The sequence below is a fragment of the Callospermophilus lateralis genome, chromosome X, assembly GCF_048772815.1.
Source record: "Callospermophilus lateralis isolate mCalLat2 chromosome X, mCalLat2.hap1, whole genome shotgun sequence".
NCBI classification, from domain to species: domain Eukaryota; kingdom Metazoa; phylum Chordata; class Mammalia; order Rodentia; family Sciuridae; genus Callospermophilus; species Callospermophilus lateralis.
In genome coordinates, this window is record NC_135325.1 from 12,721,702 (window position 1) to 12,739,900 (window position 18,199).

At 36.9% G+C, this 18,199-nt stretch overlaps 1 protein-coding gene across 3 annotated transcripts in view; it reads left to right on the forward strand.

Moving 5' to 3' along the window:
• Pola1 (DNA polymerase alpha 1, catalytic subunit) overlaps positions 1-18,199 on the forward strand; it is a 293,829-nt gene that overhangs the window by 5,082 nt on the left and 270,548 nt on the right. For all 3 annotated transcript variants that reach the window (XM_077106279.1, XM_077106280.1, XM_077106281.1), the window contains exons 2-10: positions 56-171; positions 4,328-4,424; positions 5,466-5,546; positions 11,508-11,623; positions 12,087-12,149; positions 12,992-13,084; positions 13,515-13,602; positions 13,859-14,060; positions 14,599-14,777. In XM_077106279.1, coding sequence (XP_076962394.1) covers positions 56-171; positions 4,328-4,424; positions 5,466-5,546; positions 11,508-11,623; positions 12,087-12,149; positions 12,992-13,084; positions 13,515-13,602; positions 13,859-14,060; positions 14,599-14,777 — 1,035 coding nt within the window. The remainder of the gene's footprint in view (positions 1-55; positions 172-4,327; positions 4,425-5,465; positions 5,547-11,507; positions 11,624-12,086; positions 12,150-12,991; positions 13,085-13,514; positions 13,603-13,858; positions 14,061-14,598; positions 14,778-18,199) is intronic.

Here is an 18,199-nt window from a genome sequence, read left to right on the forward strand (position 1 = left end):
TGGCTGTGATTTTGTAACATCTCCTATACCTTTGTGTTTTTATCACCTGTGTCAGATTCAGGAAGTTTTGTAACTTCTCGGGCTCGGCGAGAAAAAAAGTCAAAGAAAGGTCGCCAAGAAGCTCTAGAAAGACTGAAAAAGGCTAAAGCTGGTGAGAAGTATAAATATGAAGTAAGTAACCATTTTTCTTCCTGTACTTTATCTAATTTATAGCCTGCTGGTAGTGTGTGTCACCTCTGTCACTGTATTAGTCAGCTTTTTGTCCCAGTGACCAAAAGACCTGACAGGAACAACATGGAGGAGGAAAAGTGTATTTTGACTCACTGTTTCAGAGATTGAATTCATAGTTGGCCAACTCCATAGCTCTGGGGCTATGGAGAGAGGCAGAACATCGTGGCATAAAGGCATGGCAGAGAAAAAGCAGCTCAGAATATGGCAATGGGGGGGGAGGAGGGAGATAGATAGATAGATAGATAGATAGATAGATATTGATTGATTGATTTCTGCTCACCAAGGACAAAATATAAACCCCAAAGGCACACCCCAGTGACCTACCTCCTATAGCCACACCTTACCTGCCTATAGTTAATGCCCAGTTAATCGATCCACTGATCAGGTTAAGGCTTTTATAACCTAATCATTTCACCTCTGAACATCCTTGCATTGTCTCACACATGAGCTTTTGGGGCATACCTTATACCTAAACTGTAACCTGCTTGAAATAATACTTTCCCAGAATAGCTTCAGTTGAGGACTGAATACAAGTCATTAATAAAAAAGTAAAACTACAAAACATCCTTTGACTTTTATAAAGTTGTTTTAGGGTTTACAAAGTGATTTCACACATATTTGAGCCACCAAAGAAGAAATCACATGGATTTAGAAATATTCGTGTATTTCTAAATAGTAATTTAATTTAATAGTAATTATGAGGTAGATTTATAGATTATGGAGAGTACTCATTCCTTAAAAGTTCCTGTAAGGCACTTTACAGATGAGTTTAAAATTCCAAAATTAAAGTAGCTATATCTATACTTTCCTTATTTGGTGTGCTGTGTCTCTGCTAGGTCCCTTGGCTTCACTGGGGGAACTGAGTGGTGCTTTAACTTTAAAGTCTTCAGCAGCCTAGTTAAGTACCTTCTCCTTGGACAGTATTGTTTTAATTTACAAAGGAATGGAGACTTGGACCTTACTTCTGCAATGTCCTGCTTGTAAGATTGAATGTAATACACTTTTGGCCGTTTTCCTCTGCTTATTGTTTTTGGCCTGTAGGCAAAAAGTAAAGTGATTACCATCTATATATCATTGTTTAGCTTTACCTTCAGCACTCTTTCTGAGTATCTTAACTGCCAAGGCTAGAAAGTGATTAATGCTAGAAAATAATAATAACTAACTTTATTTTTTCAGCTAACACTATTATAAGTGATTTTACTAATACGTTTATTCATTTAATCCATCTAGTAACCATATATAAATTAGATACTATGACTAACAACAGTTTGAGGTGAGGGCACAGAAATTCAGTGAGATCACATGGCAGATCCTTTATTTAGACCCAGGCAGTCTGGTTTTGGAATATGCACATTTCACTATGGCCTTTACTGTACTGGGCAATTAAGCAAATAGAAGAGGATTTTTGCCATGTGGCTGGCACCATTTGTTCAAGTTAAGGGAGGCAACCAGACAATAAAACGTTGCTGAAAGAATTAGAGTGAAACAAAAGTAAAGCATTTTTAATATAGGTTTTGTGGGGCATTTCTGATGTTGGCACAATTTGGCTGATTTCTCTTTAAACACTGTGATATTAATTGTATGTCTCTAAGAATTCATGCTGAGCAGTAGCAATACTGTTTTAAAGTTAGAGTCTGCTGGGCTTGGAATGTTGCTCAGTGGTAGAGTGCTTGTATATATGCACAAGGCCCTGGATTTATTCCCCAGCACTAATAAATAAAGAGTCAGGGCCTGGGGTTGTGGCTCAGTGGTAGAGCGCTTGCTTAGTACATGTGGGGCCCTGGGTTTGACCCTCAGCACCACATATAAATAAATAAATAATAAATTAAAAAAGGTATTATGTCCACTACAACTAAAAAATATTGAAAAAATAAAGAGTCAAAAGAACTTTTTATTCAAAATGATTTTTTAAATATTTATTTTTTAGTTGTAGGTGGATATAATATCTTTATTTTATTTTTATGTGGTGCTGAGGATCAAACCCAGTGCCCCACGCATGCCAGGTGAGTGCTTTACCTCTGAGCCACAACCCCAGCCCCCAAAATGATTTTTAAAAATAGTTTTCTTAGCCAGGTGCAGTGGTGCATGCCTATAATCCCAGGAACTTGGGAGGTTGAGGCAGGAGGATCACAAGGTTGAGGCCAGCTTAAGCAACTCAGTGAGACACTATCTCAAAAAATAAAAAGGAGGCTGGGGCTGGGGCTCAGTGGCAGAGCACTTGCCTAGCATGTGTGAGGCACTAGATTTGATCCTTAGCACTGCATACAAAAATAAAATAAAGTCATGCTGTCCATCTAGAACTACAAAGAAAAACAAAAAGGACTGGGGATTTAGCTCAATGGTAAAGCACCCCTGAATTCAATCCTCAGTATCAAAAAGAGAAAGTTTTCTAGGATCTTCTTAATATTATATAAATCAGCTGGGCACAGTGGCACCTGCCTATGGTCTCAATGACTCAGGAGGCTGAGGCAGGAGGATTACAAATTCAAGGCCAACCTCAGAAACTTAGCAAGACTCTATCTCAATATAAAAAATAAAAGGGTTTGGGGATGTAGCTCAGTGGTAAAGTGCCTCTGGGTTCAATCCCCAGTACCATCCCCTCAAAAATAGTATATAAATCAGTTGGACATGATGGCACATGCCTATAATCCCAGTGGCTTGGGAGGCTGAGGCAGTAGGATCATGAGTTCAAAGCCAGCCTCAACAATGGCAAGGTGCAAATCAATCCAGTGAGACCCTGTCTCTAAATAAAATATAAAAAAGGGTTGGGGATATGGCTCAGTGGTCAAGTGCCCCTGAGTTCAATCCCCAGTACCCCCCCCCCCAAATAGTATGTAAATCAATTACTTAAATAAAAAACAACAGTATGCCTTCAACCAACAATAATAATTATGCCAGCCCCCCTCCTGAAAAAGAAAATTGGTTAATATGATAATATTAATTGGACTAGTTTACATTTGGCTTGTTAATAAGTTTGGTAGAGTAGGTCGTTTTTTATCAAATGGTAAAAGGCTAAATCAGTACCTGCCAGTGATCCCTACAGAGAAAGTTAAAAAAGAGGTGAAACGAAGCCTAGTCCTGTAATCATTATATGCTTTATAGGTGTGGCAGAAATCAGTCAGCTCTGTTCATCAAGCTCTCAAATCTCTGTGTCCCAGGTTTTTCCTAGAGTCTTAGCTCTTCAGGTAGAGTTAGTCATCTCCCCTGATATCCTATTTGAAAAATGCAGAACTCTTGAGAGAAGGAGGATATTTTTCATGAGATATATATGAAATCTTCCTAACCAGCTCACCAGATTCTCATTTGGGGTGTATGTGGCCCATTACCATGGGCAGTGGCAGCAATGGTGCACATCTGTTATTTTGTGCAGAGGTATTCTGCTTTAGTTGTACCAGTAGCTCATGGTACTATGACCCTTTGACAGTCAGGCAGCTAGTGTGGCTACTTTCTCTGGACTTGCCTTTCAAACAGCTCAGCATATAAATCCCTGTGCAGTTTCAAAACCTGAGAGTGGTGGAGGATCAGTGGTGAAGCAAAGAGCGAACACTCAAAAGCCTTTTCTTGTTTGCTTATAGAAGAATATGCTGAGTTTTGCCAATTTTTTGTAGGGGGCTGGATGAGGGAGATTTTCCTTTTGCATTTTATTTAGTCAAACAGGCATTAAAATTGTTGTCTATTTGTAGAACATCCATCAGCTAGTGGAGAAAGAGGTGGTATGCCTTACAGGTTTGCTAAGTACAGGAGCAACCAGTCTAGAAATTACAAGTGAATAATCCCCAAAGCAGCTAATGAAGAATTGGCTATAATTCAGTTTGTTTTTTATGAAGTAGATGAGTAATTGATGGTGTGACAAGTATATTATGCTAATGGAATCATTTAATATCTTATGTTAACACCCACCTAAAAGGAATACTAAGTTAATTGATGTCTATTTAAGGAAAACCCTGTAGTGGTGTTGAATGTCAGAACTCATGATTTGGTTGCAGCTTCTCCGTCAGGCTGCCATTCCAGTTTCATTTTGACAATTTTTTTTCATAAGAATTGTTTAACACTTTCATTCCATTTGAAGCTTTTTCTCAAACTTGTATAATGGCAGATCGAGGACTTCACAAGTGTTTATGAAGAAGTTGATGAAGAACAGTATTCAAAGCTGGTTCAGGCACGGCAGGATGATGACTGGATTGTGGATGATGGTATGTAGGAGGAAATTACCTGCCAGGCACTGTGTTAGTTGCTTTTTGTTGGTTTTCATGTGGAGTTTCTACTTTGCCTGGGTGGAGGGAAGGCATTGTTAGAATCATACCTTTGGTTTGGATCATTTTTAGTTATTTGAGGATGAGGAAGCAGAACAATAAGAAGTTGATTTGGCAACATTTTGGAGAATCAAGGCACATACCTCAAGATATAGTAAAAATCATCCAGGAAACGACTCTGTGGGAATTGTGAAGATGCATGAGACCCTGCATTCAACCCCCAACACCAAAGTGGGGAAGGGTGAATTGGGAGGAGGGTGAATTGGAGTGAATTGTTTCTTTGGGGCCAAAACACAGCATCTGAATTAAGGGACAGAGGTTGAGGTTCTCTTTTCTCCTTTGCAACTGTGTGACTGTGGCCAAGTTACTTAATGCCACTGAGCCACAAGTTTTTATTCTATAAATGGAGATAAGAAAACTATCTCCCTGATTGCTGCGAGGAGCACATGAAGATTTAGGTATGAGAGGTAATATGAGCAATGGAAAGTACTGTAAAAGCTGGTTCTTTTCTACTGTTCTTCTGTCCCTTGTATAAAGCTTCCTGCTTATGTGATTGCTGACCACAGGAAGGAGATATAGACTGTGTCTGTGATTATGTTTCTATTTCTGTAATAGAGCTCAGCTATATTCTAATTTTCCCATGTAGACTAGGGTGCCTTTCTGGGCTTTTAAAAAATTCTTCTGGTAGAGTAAAATACCTGTGAAGCAAGCTTTTGTGGCTAAGTTTTTGATCCTGTGGGACCAGATCATTTCCCTGTTTCACCTAGCTAGGTATAGTATATATTTGGTTTTGATGCCACATCTGCTGTGTGAATGACCTGCCTTGTCTGAGACCTGTTTGAATAGGATTCTGCTGCACTTATAAATGGAACAGACTAGGAGAACATCTGAGTGGGTACAAAAGTATTCTTTTTGCCATGGCTAAAATATTGTTGGTGACTTGTGAAAACTTGATCCCAATATTAAATTTTGTTCCTGCAGATGGTATTGGTTATGTGGAAGACGGCCGAGAGATTTTTGATGATGATCTTGAAGATAATGCTCTTGATACCAGTGAGAAAGGTACCTACAGGAGAATGTCATTTTGAGATTTAAAGAATTGTCTAAACTTTTTAAGATGACTTGGTATTCTGAAACAGTTTCCTTTTGAGGGAGAAGAACCTACACAATTATTTTTAGATAGAGGATATGTTCTGAGAGAATCACAGTTGTGTAGAAAATTAAATGTAAGAAACAAAAACAGTACCAGAAAGTATGAAATTTTTAGTCCTATGGTCAGTTTAGAGTTGCTGATATTGAGGACTGCCATAGTAAGTGATGTGTTTTAATTCCTACTGAAATGATGAACTCAGAATTTTAGCTCTTCAAAAATTGTACAGTACAATAATAAAGTTTAGAACTAGTGTAATCAGCTTGCTTTGTTTAATTGAAATTTAAAATGATATGAATGAATGTGTTAAACTTTCTTAACTGTACAATCTTGGCATTTTTTTTTCAGGTAAACAAGCCAGATTTAGTTCTGTAAAATGAGAATGGGAAGTACTTCTTGTTTTGTTTTTTTTTTTTTTTGGTTTAGTTTGTTAATTGGTCTTCTACCACCAAATGATAGATCAGGGGTCAGCAAACTATGGCTTAATTTTTTGGGGAAAAAACCCACTTCATTGAGATATAACTCACATGCTATGTAATTCACTCATTTAAAGTATAAAATTCATCACAGAATTGTGCAGCTATCACCATAGGTTATTTTAGAACATTGTCCATTAACAGCCCCCCAAATCATCAAATCATATCTGTTTTTATACAGCCATTGAGCTAAGGAAAGGTGCATGTGTGTGTTTGGTGCTGGAGATTGAACCCAGGGCCTTGTGCACGGGAGGCAAACACTCTACCAACTGAACTATATCCCCAGCCCCCAAAGTGTGTTTTTTGAAAAAAGATAAATATAAAGAATACATAATCATGTTACAGAATCCTATTTGGCCACAAAGCCTTACGTCTCTGCTATCATGCTCTTACAGAGGGAGTGAACTCTCATTTGCACATTAATGTTTTGCAACATTTGTTTCCTCTCCCCTTTCCAGCCACTGACACAGACTAATTGTTGGTGAAATTTTTGAACTTCAGAAGTCCCTTTCTAAGAATAAAGGCTCTCATCTGCTTAACCACAGTACCATTATCATTTATCATTGTCTATAGTAATATGTGTCCAGTTTGCTGAGTAAGATCTTTTGTAGCTTTTTTTTTCCTTTTCAGTATTGGAAGTTGACCCAGGGCTTGCTTCGCATAAACAAGGCCCTGAATTCATGCCCCCTGTAAAGAGCATTCCATTCCCTTAGTGTTGATAATAAATTTGATCTCCTGGTTAATATGATATTTCAGATTTCTTCTAAAGCTACCTCTCCCCCTTTATGATTAATGCAGATAAGTGGTGATAATTTGAGACCATGTGTATATCCCATTTTCCCATGAATTTTCACCCAGTGCTTTCAGCATCTGTTGATGATTCTCTCCTTTTAAATTTTATTCTATTATTTTTGAGATAGAGTCTTGCTACGTTGCCCAGGCTGGCCTTGAACTTCTGGGGTCAAGTGATCTTCCTGCTTAAGCCTCCTTAATGGCTGGGTCTATAGGTGCATGCCACTGCACTCATCTTCTTTCCTTTTTAAAATTATCACTTCAAACTCATGGGTTTCTAGAAAGTTTACTGTTATAATTCAGTGCTACCATTTCTCCTTTCAGTGTTCAAATTATTCCAGATTTAGCTGGTAGGAGTGAAACCCCTTTTAGTTGGTGCCTGCATCCTTTTGATGTGATCCAATCAGTCTGAGCATTTCTTAGCTATCAGGGCTGAGAAGATGTTCAAAGTTTACCTTGTGCTCTTCCTGTACCAGACTTGGAATCAACTGTTTCTAGCCACCATCTGGTTCCTTTCATGGGGAATGTTATTCAGATCTGGGAGAAGGATGTGTTTATTGCTCTTGGGGTATAATGGTTTATAGCTTCTAGGCCCTTTTGGTGAACAGAACTAGGAAATTATGTATGTTTTGAATTCATACTGATAAATTTTATCCCAGTCCAATACTACTGAATTCATTTTCTCAATTCATATTTTTACACTTTCAATGAAAATCCTTGTTTTCTGAAATATACACAGTTGTTTTAGAATTAATAAACCAACAACCTTTCTGTTTTTTTTTTTTAAGGTACATTTTTTAGTTATAGGTGGACACAATATATTTTATTTTGAGGATCGAACCCAGTGCCTTATGCGTGCTAGGCAAGCACTCTACCTCTGAGCCACAACCCCAGCCCTCTATTAACAACCTTTCTAAGTAAAGTTTATGATTTCTTTGCAATTTTACTTGTTCTTGGCCTATATCCCTCTAAAGATTTATTGTGAGAGTTTATAGGTTCATTTTTTTTTGTATTCAAATTTTTAAGTCTTTAACTTTTTACAATATTATAAAATAACTATATAATGTCAAAATCAAAATGATATCAAGAGATATATGCAGAAAAGTCTTGCTCTTATTCCTATGCCTTCTGTCTTATTTCTACCCATCTCTGTAAATAACCATTTTAATTAATTTCTGATTTATCTTTCCTTTGTTCACAGTTATTAAAAAATGTATGTTTGGTTTTCCCTCACATGGGATGTTATTTATTCATTCATCCATCCATTAGAGTATGAATGGACCAGTTTCTGCCAAACTGTAGTGTAGAAACTCTATACACTGGGACCCTTTTGTAGAATTGTGGTAAATTGTGTATTTGTAGTTTATATGCGTCCTAGAAAATAAAATGAACCCATTTACTGTATTATGTCCCAGAATCAAGGAGACCTGTGTTATGGCTATATTGTTAATTATATCAACTTGACATAGTCCCGATCACTTATGTAGATTTTAGTTTTGGTCAGCTGCAAATTAGGAAGTTGGACTGGTTAAGGAGCTTCTCAAAGAAAGAACCCATGTCCCACTCACTCCAGGGCTGATCACAGCAGCAGACATGAAAGAAGTATGCAGTATTTGTTGAATAAATGAGCCACCACTGTTTCTTTTCATATTGTTATCTGTTTTGGCAATACATTAGTAAAGAGAATGAGTTGATATTCTGGAAGACAGCTAGTCTTAGAAATTTTATTTCATGCTTTGCCACTGCCATTCACCCACAAATCCCCATTGTTTCAGTGAGAGCCCATGTAAGGTCACAAGATATTATGAAGGCAAACAGAATTCTGAAATCCACTTTAAAAATTTACAAGAAATTGTAGTTTTGAGTATAAGGTCAGCTCCTTATGATGTGAATCCAGTCCCTGGCATGCTGTTTTCAAATAGAGAAAAATATTGGTCAAGTCCAAATGAAGAAAAATAACTGGAAAAGCACAATAAAACAAACACTAATTGTGGATTCTGCATACTAAACTATGTGTGTGTGTGGGGGGGGGGGGTGGTGCTGGAGATTGAACCCAGGGCCTTGTGCATGCAAAGCAAGCATTCTACCAACTGACCTATATCCCCATATCCCCAGCCCCCTTGCATACTAAACATTTTAACCATTAAGTATATTCTGTCTTCAAACTGCTCCAGTTGGTCTCAATAAAGATACAAGTTCCTTCATGCAATTCTCTGGTCTCACATATTTTACAAATGTCCTGTAAACCTTTTCATAGCCTTGCCATATGAAAAATGCCTGTTTTTATTGTGGTAGAATACATATCACAGAATTTACCATTAGTGACATTTAGTACATTTGCAGTGTTTGCAGCCATCACCATTATCTAATTTCAGAATATTTTCATTGCCCCAGATGGAAACCCCATACTCATTAAGCAGTCACTCTCTAGTCTTCCTTCCCTCAGCACCTGGCAACCATTAATCTGCTTTTTGCTTCTATGGTTTTGCCTGTTGTGGACGTTTTATATAACTGGGATCATACAATATGTAACCTTTTTTGTCTGGCATCTTTCACTTAGCATAATGTTTTAAAGTTTCTTCCATGCTATAGCATGTATTAGTGCTTTATTCTTTTTTGTGGCTTAATAATATTATCTGGATATGTGTTGCCCATTTTGTTTACCCATTCATCAGTTGATGGGCACTGAGTTATCTACCTTTTTTAATGCTGCTTTGAACATGTATGTTGAAGCTTTTGTTTGAATACCTGTTTTCATTTCTTTTGGGTATATACCTAGGAATGGAATTGTGTGTACGTATTTCTATTTTCTTTCTTAGACAAAAGATACCATCTATAGATAGTTTTGTAGTTTGCTTTTTTCACTTAAGATATTCTGAAAATCACTTCATATTAGTACTTAACAGATTTTTCTTACTTATGTCTTTATGGCTGCATAGTACTCCATTATATTGATATGCTATCATTTATTAAAATACGTATTTTGGGTGGACATTTATTTTCAATAATTTGTTATTACAAATAGTGCCACACATCCAGTAACTCTTATGCATATCATGTTTTCCTTGGAAAATTCCTGGAAGTGGAATTGTTGGCTCAGAGAGTAAATGCTCACAAAATTTTTATTAGGCGTTGACAAGACATTGCTAAGTTTTCAAGTTCTTCTAGGAGTTGTCCTTTTGTACCCTCCTATGAACAGTGTCTGAGTGTGTATTTCCCCAAAGCCCTGCTGATAGTATGTTGTTAAGCTGAATTTTTGCCAGTCTGATATGTGAGAAAAGGCATCTCAGTGTGGTGTTCATTTGCATTTCTTTTATACATAAAGTTGTGGATCTTCTCATAAAACTTTGTATTTATTGCTCACATTCCTTTTGAGTTTCAATGGTTGTTTTAGGTCTTTGTATCAGGGAAATGTTTGTCAGGGTAATGGATACTTTATCTGTGATACATATTGTAAATATTTTCTCCAGGTTTTTCTTTAAATTTCTTTTCTGGTGTAATTGAATTTATCAATCTGTTTTTTCCTTGAAAATGGATTTTGAATTAGTGTTAGATTTTTACTATACCCAGGTTACAAAGGAATTTGCTTTTCTAAATTACTTGTATAGTTTTATTTTAAAAATTTCCTTTTGGTGTTTATATGGATCTTACAAATGGCTAGCCAACACTATTTATTTATAAATCTATTTTTTCCCCAAGTGATGTAAGTTGTCACCTTTATTATATGCTAAATTTCCATATGTGATGGAGTCTTTTTCTAGATTGTATTTTTTACTCATCTGGTCTCTCTATGTATATGCTACTACCACACTATTTTAATTATTAATTTAGTTTTTTTGAGATTGAGACTATTTTTGGATGAATCAGAAAGTGAGATTAAAATTGACAGTATTAGGAAAGTTGATTTACACATGGTCAGAAGAGAATACATGGCAAAAGTTTTCTTTTAATGAGCAAATGCCTCTGTGCTGTTTAGTGTTAATGTGACATAGTTGCATGTGTCTAGTTGCTGTTCTCATAAAAATGGAAATCAGGATGCTGCAGTATCATAACTGGTAATTCCATTTCTTTACAGTTAAGTTGTTCTGTCAAATTACATATAAAATCAAAGATATGATCTCATGAAGGTTACTAGGATAATCTCTTGATTCCAGCTTGGCTTTATCTTTCCTATATCACTTTTTTTACACAATATTTTTATTTTATTTATTTTTATGTGATGCTGAGAATTGAACCCAGTGCCTCACATATGCCAGGCAAGTGCTCTACCACTGAGCTACAACCCCAGCCCTCCTGTCTCACTTAAAAAAAGACTTTTTATTCACACTAATGTTCGCAATTAAATAGTCACACTTAACTCATCCTGATATTTAACTTGTGTTTTATCAGTTTTTGTAATAATGTTTAGCCCAAGTTTTTGAATTTAGCTTATTTTAAAGTTTCTTCTTTAGGTACCTTGTGTAAAATCTTCATATATTTGTATTTTGAAGTCTTAATATTTTCTTCCCAAATTCCCATATATGGAGAACAAGCAACTACTAGGCTTTTTGTTTTCCAATTTGAACTGGGACCTTTTGTGTTTCTAAATAATATATATTCCAATAGGAAAGGATGCTAAAGCACGCAACAGAGACAAGAAGAATGTAAAGAAACTTGCAGTGACAAAACCAAATAATATCAAGTCAATGTTCATTGCCAGTGCTGGAAAGAAAAGCACAGATGTGAGTTTCATGGTTTCTGTATATTTTGTCTTTTCCTTTGTGAAATGAATTTAGTATATGATTATACAGATATTAGAAACTTAATACATATTTAAATAACATTTTCCCAGCTTCACTCACTAAGTTGACTTTAGTTTTCAAATGATTTAAGCACCTCAATGATTAGAATTTGGGACATAGAAAAGAAAGATTGAACAGGAAAACTGAATTGAAAGTATGTTTCATTTCAGTGACTAGCAGGAAGATCATGGAAGGAGAATTAAAATAGAGGATGGGAGCTGTAAATTTAGAATTTATGTATACACAGGTGGTAGTTAAAATCTGAATAGATTTGAGCACTTAGAATGAAATGAAGAGGTAAGGACTGATTGGTTAGGTTCTTCCTTTCATAGTCATGTGTGTGGTCTGGGTGAAAATTTAATGTGCAGGGCTTTCTCATTTTGCCTTCCTTTATAATCTCTAGAAAGCTGTAGATTTGTCTAAGGATGAACTGCTAGGTGACATTCTACAAGATCTGAACACTGAGGTAAGTGATTCTCTGGGAGTTATAAAATGTGCAGGGAACATAGGTTCTAGAAATAATTCAGAAGTTGTATGGAATAGACTTTTGTTAGAATTTAAAACTGCAAGGACAGTACCACCAAAAGAAATATCCCACAAAAATAAAATCTTCCAGTTAGTTTCTTCTCACCATTTTAGGTGAGTAGTTTCTAGGTGTTACAGCTATGTGATTATGTAGATGGGGCTGTGTGGGTGTATGTTGGAAGTAGTAAGAATACACCCAGGAATCAGTTCTGTGAATGCTCACTGCTTGTGTTCAGTTGCTATAGCATATGTTCCCTAAATAGATTGAAGCCTGTCAGTCTACACAATCAGGCATGAGATCCTTGTCTTTAATTCTGAGTGGGAGTGAAGAAAGAGTTAGTGTCCTATTCCTGATAGAACTCAAATAGGCTTACCTACACCGTGAATTTGAAATTTGGCCATTTCTCATAAAGGCTAAGTGCTTATTTAGAAGTGTATTTCTTTCTAAATGACCATAGATCAAAATAATCTAGCATCAACACTATGCAGTCATATGTATCTTGATTGTTTTTAAATGTAATATTCTGGAAGGATAAGTGAAAGACTGTGTTAAATTTTAAAAAGAAAAGAATTGGTGAGGGGTGGATTCAGTATCTATTCAGGTTTTCTAGTGATTTCTGTAGTATTGTTGCTATAGTAACCACAGTGTATGAACATAGATCTTGTCGGGGGGGCAGGGAAGGAAAAATGCTTATTGGGTTTCAGTGAGCGAAGAAATGCACTTTATCTGTTACGTGGTAAACCAAGCATGGCAGTGAATGTCTGTCTTACCCTTCCTTTTAGAAACCTCAAATAACTCTTCCACCTATAATAATACCTAAGAAGAAAAGATCTACTGGAGCTTCTCTGAATCCTTTTGCTGTGTATACCCCCAAGGTAAAGTGTATAGAGATACCCTGTCTTGATTTATGATATTGTTTTAAATGTATTTATTTTTGCTTTTCTATGTGAAGGAAATGCCTTTGAATTTATTTTTGATGTTTTTAAAATTAGGACTGCCATTCAATATATAGTTTTGTGTATTTCAAAAATAGCATGTGCCTGCTTTTTTCATAGTAAATTTTGTAGTAACTAATATGTGTTTATTATAGGTATTACAACTGTGCTAAATGCAATAATTTTCCTCCTGGAAACAAGTATTTTTTTCTGTAAATCTAGGTAACAGTAAAATAATTGAAGCTGTTACATTAATAATACATAAAATCTTTTTATAAATGGGAACTGTCATTATCTTTGGTCAGGGTAGGACAGTTACATATTTTTAGTATGCAAGTCTAAATGACTAAACATTTAAAAATGTTTACAGGCAATTCCTTCAGGAAAAACTGCTTCCCCTGTCGCCAGGAAGGAGCTTTCATTAACTCCTGCTCCTGTTAAACAAGCTGAATTTGCTGGTAAGTCTGATGTCAGGCAGAAGTGCAAGGGTGTTGAGCAGTTGTTTTTACAGCAGTAGAAGAAGTGGAGGTATTGTGATGGCAAGTCTAAGTGTGAAAGATTTGGATTTGTAGCACTAAAAGTTAAAAACATCCAATTTGGAGACTAAAGAGAAATACAAGTGTAGGAAAAGGGATGTGCTGATGTTTCAGTGTTGGGTAAACCGTTGTGCTCCAGGTACTAGCATGTGACAGGAATATATGCTGATGTCTACAGAAGAGCTGGTGCAGCCAGAGTGTCCAGAAGATGAGTGTGAGTCAGGGGAAATGGAGTTTGAAGATGGTGACTTTGATGAGCCCATGGAAGCTGAGGAGGTGGACATGAAGCCTGTGGCTGCCAAGACTTGGGACCAAGAGAGTGAGCCAGCAGAGAGGATGAAACATAAGGTGGATCCTAGGAAAGAGACCACGTCTTGTTTGTAAGAGCATTTTCTGGTATTTTTTTTTTTCCTGGCAGATAGCACTCCAATTAATCTGTTAGATTTTTTTTTTTGGAATTTTTAAAATATTTATATTTTAGTTTTCGGCGGACACAACATCTTTGTGTGTGGTGCTGAGGATTGAACCCAGGCCGCACGCATGCCAGGCGAGCGTGCTACCGCTTGAGCCACATCCCCAGACCCTCTGTTAGATTTTTTTTAAAATTTTTTTCATTGTAGATGGACACAATACCTTTATATTATTTATTTATTTTTATGTGGTGCTGAGGATTGAACCCAGTGCCTCACGTGTGCTAGGCAAGTGCTCTACCACTGAGCTACAGTCCCAGCCAAGATTTTTAAAAAAAGTTTTCATAGTTGTAGATGGACAGCATGCCTTTATTTGTTTAGGTTTTTATGCAGTGTTAAGGATTGAACCCAGTGCCTCACACGTTAGGCAAGCGCTCTGCCACTGAGCAGTAGCACCAGCCCTACTCTGTTAGATTTTGAAAAGTTTTGGAAAATTTGATTTCTGCAGGGGAAGTTTTCTCCCAGATGACTCTTGTTGGGGCATTGATCAGGAAGATGATAGCAGTTTCTCAGCACAAGAAATTCAAGTGGATTCCAGTCAACTCCCATTGGTAAAAGGGACAGATGAAGAACAAGTGTTCCAGTTTTATTGGTTGGATGCTTATGAAGATCAGTACAACCAACCAGGTAATCAAAGATAAAGTAACCATATGTCTTGATGGAGTAGCAAGTTTTCCTTTAAATATTTAGTGATGAACAGTGGCACAGGCTCTGCCCTCATGTAAGTGTGTTATAGGAGAGCAGTACTTGTTCATTGTAAAGTGCATGAGCCACCCTGTGGTGTGAATAGTCCTTAAAATGCTTATTCCAAAAATCAGTTATTTGTGATTTTTGAATGTGCTTGTACTTTGCCATCGATGTATCTGAAGTTGCAGGAATATACTGCAAATGGAATCAGTCATTAATTTGTCTCTTTATTTAGCAAATTGGACACATGTTGTGTTTAAGGCACTGAGAGGGGGTGAACAAACTGCATAAATTCCCTATGCTATAATGTTGCTTATATTTTAATGGGGTGGGAGTGGGTGAGGAGAAATTGGCTATAAATAAAAGAAACTGATGTAAAAGGGAGTTAGTTGTAGGATGCTCAGTGAAGGCCTGTCTTAAGAGATGATCCCTGGGCTAAGATGTGAGGCACATACAGAGTCAAGGAAAGGACATTTCAGCTTAAGAATCCAGTAAGTGGGAAGGACTGAAGGTGGCCTGTGTGATAGTAGCATAGTTATCAAGTGATAAGATTGGTATGCAGTGAAGTTGGAGATAAAGGTAAAAGGCCACATAATGATGGATGGTCCCATAATTGACTTTGCATTTCAACAGGAATTCTCTTGTCTGTGAAGAGAATAACAGACATGTTATTCTGTGTGTGCATGCTTGTATATATAGCTGTAGAAGGGTGGGCTAGAGTGGGGTGGTAGGAAATTATGGAAGCCCTGGAGATCAGTCATTTCAGGGCAGAGGTTCTAGTTACTTGGACCCTGGAGGCTGGGAAGGAGAGAAATGAAGGCATTTAACAAGTATTTTGATACAAACTTGTTGATGGATTGAATCTGAGCATTGATGGAAAGGAGAAATCAAGACTGATTCCCAGGTCATCCTAATGAGCTAGTATTGTGTATTCTTGATTCACAAAATGCTGGGAATAAATTGAAGAAGAGGGCCACACAACAAATGGAACTAAAAGTTTATTCTCTTTTAGAATTCACAGGACTGACCTCCTGATGAGGGGGGTCTTACTAACTCCCTCTTTGTGGAGGAAAAAAAATCATCTTACAGGAGCCAAGAATGCCCTTAAGATGACAGAGGAGGCTCATTCCATTTTTAACAACAGTAACTGTTAGAAAAGACCCTCCTCAAATTGAACAAATATATTTCTGGTGGTGCTTCTGGGCCTGTTTCTCTTTAACCAAATTGAATATGTATTATTTCAGTTCTTCAGGATAACTTTTTTTTTAAATTTAAAAATCACCTCCAAATGAATGTTTTTTCATTAAACAGAAATAGTGGGGATGCTCTGTTTTTAATCTTTACCCTTTGCCTAAAAGATAGGAGGCAAAATAATTTTGACATATCTCATTTGTTTCTCGTCTCTGAATTTGAGTAGCTGCCTGTTAATTCTGGGATTTTTTTTTAAGTCCTGGTTTTTTTTTTTTTTTTTTTTTTTTTAATCTTCTTGTTTTCTAAGACCTCTGAGAGAACTTCTCAACTTCATGGAACTGAGAGGTGTGATAGGTAGCATAATGACCCCTCTCCCTAAAGATGTCCATGTACTAACATTTGAAGCTTGTGATGTTTCCTTGCATGGTAAAAGGGACCTTATAGATTTGATTAAATCTATAATTAACCCATTGGTTAATGGTTCCATCAAAACCAGAAACCTGGAAGCCATCCTTGATTCCCTCCTTTTCCTCACTTATTAGTTTACTCCTTCTAAAGTAGATAATCTATCTCCTCATAACTGGTGCCCTGAACCCTTCTTGACTACTGAATTCATTGTACCAGCCTCCTAATTGATCTCTAAACTGTTATCTTCCACATTACTGCCAGAGTGATTGATCAGAAGAGTAACATTGACTATGTCATTTCCTCATTAAAAAAAAAAATCCTCAGTAGCTATTGCTTATAACATAGAGTCCAAGCTCCTTAGCAAGGTTTCTGATGCCTGCTGTCTATGAACTTTTGCCCTAGAAATTGCTCCTGCGTGTCCCTTTACTCATAGTATTTGTCTGACTGGGATGCCCTTATCTGACACATTCTTCAAGATTCAACTCAGTTGTCATTTCCTGAGAGTTTTCCTAAACCTCTAGATGGACCTTAGAGTCCTATGACCCCATCATACCCTTTCTCATTGTAGTTTTGTCATCTGTTTTTGAAATGATCTGAATCAGTTTTTTTCTCTATCCCAAAGCCTGTAAGCTGCTAGAAATCTTTGATTTCCAGTATTCAGTACAATGCCAGGTCCATAGTAGGCATTCAGTAAATGGTCTCTGAAATAAACTACACAGTGATTGACAGTCTGGTGGATGCACATGGAGAGTTACAGAGCACCAGAGTTGAATTTGCTGCCATTATTTAGTTTGCTTCCTAAATTCTTATAGCAGTGTGAAATAAGAATGAGTAAAACAAAAGTGGATGGTGACCCCCTCCCAAGTAAGTGCCTATAAAGCATCATTGCCAGCGTTGGTTGCCAAGGATCTGAACCTTAAACAACAGTTCTGGGTTGGGGTTTTAGCTCAGTGAAAAAGTGTTGGCCTATTATGTATGGGGCACTGAGTTTGATCTTCAGCACCACATAAAAATAAGATATTGTGTCCATCCACAACTAAACTCTTTGTGAAAAAGAGTTTGTTATTTTTACTGTTTGTTTTTTGGTTTATACTCTTACTAGTAAATACCATTATTTCACAGGGCAGGGATCTACTAAGGTACCATAATGTCCAATATAATGGCCATTTGTAGTTCTTTTAATTTATACTGTTTAAAAGGAAGTAAAATTTAAAATTCAGTTTCTCAACCAGTAGCCACCTTTTAAGTGCCTAATGGCCACATGTGAAAAGTAGCTACTATATTGGATGGGTCAGATACCAAACAAATATATCATCACAGACATTTTTCTTTTTTTTTTTTTAAAGAGAGAGAGAGAGAGAGAGAGAGAGAGAATTTTTTTTTAATATTTATTTTTTAGTTATCGGCGGACACAACATCTTTGTTTGTATGTGGTGCTGAGGATCGAACCCGCGCCGCACGCATGCCAGGTGAGCGCGCTACCGCTTGAGCCACATCCCCAGCCCAGACATTTTTCTTAACTAGTGATGGTTTGTAGTAAGGGATATTGGAGGCTAAGATTGAAACATGGAGGCACAACTAAATTTCCAAAGTAATTAATTTCTGATATCAGGCCAGTGTCATGGATAGGTTTTTTTTTTTTTTTTTGTACTGCAGATTGAACTGGGGGGCACTTGACCACTGAGCCACATCCCCACCCCTGTTTGATATTTTATTAGAGACAGGGTCTCACTGAGTTTCTTGTGCCCTGCTTTTTTGCTGAG